The sequence below is a fragment of the Primulina eburnea genome, chromosome 10, assembly GCF_022965805.1.
Source record: "Primulina eburnea isolate SZY01 chromosome 10, ASM2296580v1, whole genome shotgun sequence".
Lineage (NCBI taxonomy): Eukaryota > Viridiplantae > Streptophyta > Magnoliopsida > Lamiales > Gesneriaceae > Primulina > Primulina eburnea.
The window spans coordinates 132444-135932 of record NC_133110.1 but is presented as its reverse complement, the minus strand read 5'-3'; the positions used below and the strand labels follow the sequence as shown (position 1 = coordinate 135932).

General features: G+C 37.1%; 1 protein-coding gene across 1 annotated transcript; it reads left to right on the top strand.

The window, feature by feature from the left end:
• Nucleotides 1–259: 259 nt before the first annotated feature.
• On the top strand, nucleotides 260–2903 carry LOC140803986 (glutathione hydrolase 1-like). Its single transcript, XM_073159835.1, has 7 exons — nucleotides 260–419; nucleotides 522–862; nucleotides 1118–1636; nucleotides 1731–1966; nucleotides 2039–2303; nucleotides 2420–2557; nucleotides 2639–2903. The coding sequence occupies exons 1-7, from the start codon at nucleotides 413–415 to the stop codon at nucleotides 2864–2866; spliced, it is 1734 nt and encodes a 577-aa protein (XP_073015936.1). The 5' UTR covers nucleotides 260–412; the 3' UTR covers nucleotides 2867–2903.
• The last annotated feature ends 586 nt before the right edge of the window (nucleotides 2904–3489 follow it).

The window sequence follows — 3489 nt, the reverse complement described above, 5'->3', positions numbered from 1 at the left end:
AAAAGTTAAAACAAAACAGTGTTGTATGTGTTGTATGTGTGTGTGTGTCTATATGTATATATATATATCAAATTGTATGTGTTGTATGTGTGTGTGTGTCTATATATATATATATATATATCAAACACTGTTTTGTTTTCACTTTTCTTTCCATCTATATATTTGCATTTATTTTTAAACATTCTTTGTATTTACTGGTTTGTAAGTTTCCTTGCAAAAGTCAAAATCATTACATTTATATTTAACAAAAGTTCACTGTATCTATTTGTGGTGAGCACGAGTCAACTATCTTTTGGTCCAAAAAACAAGCCATTGATAAACTGCAGAGTGCGCATACACACACTGCTGTCTTCATCATTGATGCTGCAAAATTGATAAATCGAGCCCTGTTCATATCGATTTTCGTGTTCTCATGGCATGTGAGGGTTTATAAATAATATTATCTGTAATTCTTGATATATAATATTTGAGTGCAGTAACGGTTCTTTTCTGAATACTTTCACGAATTTATCTCTTTGCAGCTCTGTTCTTGCCGTGGCTGGTCTCACTATGCCTATTTCTTTTATTTTCTCCTTCATTTGTGAGACTAAGTTCAGGTGCAGATAGCCCAAGACGCCAAAGAATCATGGCACATAATGGCGTTGTGGCCGCTGATCATGGCCAATGCTCCACTATTGGGGTGGAGATCCTCCGCATAGGCGGCCATGCTGTTGATGCAGCGCTGGCTGCTGCGCTCTGCCTAGGAGTTGTAAGCCCTGCATCTAGCGGCATCGGCGGTGGTGCGTTTATGCTCGTTCGAACAGCTGATGGCTCGACACAAGCATTCGATATGAGGGAGAGCGCACCAAAGTTAGCTTCCCAAGTCAGTAATCTTGTGACTTCTGCCTCTCAAAATTTCATTTTGTTTTTAGTCCATTACTTCTTTATAATATACAAAAAAGTTTCAGTTTTTGTCATTTAAGTAAGATAAAAATATCCTTACTTGATACTCCATTGCAAAGTGCTTGCCAACACAAAACTCGACTCCTAGTTAGATCCAAATTCTTTAGGAGGAACATTAAATGCGAATGAAATTTAAAATTTCGATGCAGTGAAGAACCATATATTTTTCTTGTAGAATATGTACGCAGGAAATGCTGCTCTTAAAGACACCGGCGCCCTCTCTGTAGCAGTTCCAGGAGAACTTGCGGGCCTTCATAAAGTCTGGAAAATATATGGAAAAATTCCTTGGAACAGACTTGTGACACCTGCAGCTCAAATGGCACAGAATGGATTCAAAATATCACCTTTTCTATACATGCAGATGACAAAAACAGAGACAGGAATCATGGCAGATAAAGGGCTTCGCAAAATATTCACGAAAAACGGTTCTCTCCTGAAGCCAGGTGATACATGCTACAACAAGAAACTAGCCAAAACATTAATTGAAATAGCAAGAAATGGGATCAAAGCTTTCTATAACGGCTCCATTGGGCTAAAACTAGTCGAAGATGTGAAGAAAGCTGGAGGGATATTGACAATGGAAGACTTGAAGAATTACCAAGTTAAAATAAGAGAACCAGTTTCTATTGAAGTTTTTGGGGTCAACATACTTGGCATGCCTCCACCTTCTTCCGGTGGTGCTGCAATGTCACTTGTAAGTGAAGCAGTGTCAATTTTTTAACCACAGCATTTTTTTTGACACAGTCGTTCGAAATTTATTAATATACTTCTCATTTGTGTTAATTCAGATTCTAAATATCCTGGATCGATATCGACGGCTGTCGAATATTTCTGATACCGTTATGACCCATAGAGTAATTGAAGCTCTGAAGCATGCATTTGCGGTGAGGACGAATCTTGGTGATCCTGACTTCGTCAATATGAAAGATGTCCTGAAAGTTATGGTATCGAAAGAATTTGCTGCAGACTTAAAAAAAACTATCTTGGACAATATGACATTCAATTCCAGCCATTATGGTGGAAGGTAAGAAAGGTAGAGATTAGAACCAAATGTCATTTCAATTTTCATTCTAAATTCTATTGTTCTCTTTAATAGGTGGAACCAGATCCATGACCATGGCACCAGCCACCTCTCTGTGGTGGACAGGAAACGCAATGCCGTCTCCTTGACTACCACTATCAATGCATACTTTGGCTCTAAATTGATGTCAACAAGCACAGGGATTATTCTAAACAATGAAATGGATGATTTCTCGATGCCTGCAAATAGTTCGAATATTGTTCCAAGTCCAGCTCCTGCCAACTTCATTGTCCCTGGTAAAAGACCTTTATCATCAATGGCACCAACTATAATCCTTAAGGTATATATATCATCTGCAGACTTGGAATAAAATCAATGTACATCCTATAACATTGTCACATTTCGTGTTTCTCAATTCTGCAAATTTTACAATTTTAATATTTTTGTGTTTCACAGGATGGACAACTAAAAGCAGTAACTGGGGCAAGTGGAGGAGCAATGATAATTGCAGCAACAACAGAAGTCTTCTTGAATCATTTTGTGAGGGGAATGGATCCTCTCTCTTCTGTTATGGATCCAAGATGCTATCATGAGGTAACTGATGATCGTCATTACTTAATAATTAATTATATTTTCCGAAATAGATATAAGACTTTTTTCTTATTGTTCCTGTAGCTCATCCCTAATGTAGTGCAGTTCGAGAACTGGACAACGCCAATAGGTGATCACATTGAAGTTTCAGAACAAATCAGGGCTGCTCTAGAGAAGAAGGGCCATGTTCTACAAAGTCTTGCGGGTGGATCAATATGCCAATTCATAGTTCAAGAATTGAGTAAGTCAAATCTTGGGCAGCTAATTGCTGTAAGTGACCCGAGAAAGGGTGGCTATCCTGCTGGTTTTTAAGAATGTATTTGCGCTATGGCTGAAACGTCTCGTGATTCTTAGTTTAAAATGTACTAATTTTTTTTTTTTTTTTTGTAACTCGGCCAACTCAAATAATACGTGAAAATATTTTTTTATAAAATATTTTGCACTTATTAGAATGAACCTCAATCAACTAGTATTTAACTTCGAGTGAAATTATCGTAAAATAAAATCGTCTACTGTTTTGCCAAGTCTAAAAGCAATAAGTTTGAAAAACATAGCCCATACTAAACCTCTCAAAAAAACCTCTCAAAGCATAAATAAAAAAATCAATAAAATCTTTAACTTAAATCATAAAGCATAATGCGGAAATGTAGCGCTGGTCCTCGGGTTGTGTACACCTTCAGTCCAGCAGTATCACCCATCAAGACCTCCCTCGATACCACCTGCATCCATCACACCTAGTGAGTCTAAAGACTCAACACACCAAATCTTTGTAACAAATAATACATAATAAAACCACATGCACAGTGAAAATACCTTTACGTAAAATAACATTTTCGTGATATGCATAACATATACCTCACCTTTACCCTTTTCCTCAATCATAACATGTCATAACCTTTTCATGATCATAAACATTATCTTTTCTTTTAATGAAT

Coding starts and splice junctions, on each gene's coding strand:
- LOC140803986 (XM_073159835.1), top strand. Junction 863..1,117: donor CACCAAAGTTAGCTTCCCAA/GTCAGTAATCTT, acceptor TTTTTCTTGTAG/AATATGTACGCAGGAAATGC. Junction 1,637..1,730: donor GTGGTGCTGCAATGTCACTT/GTAAGTGAAGCA, acceptor GTGTTAATTCAG/ATTCTAAATATCCTGGATCG.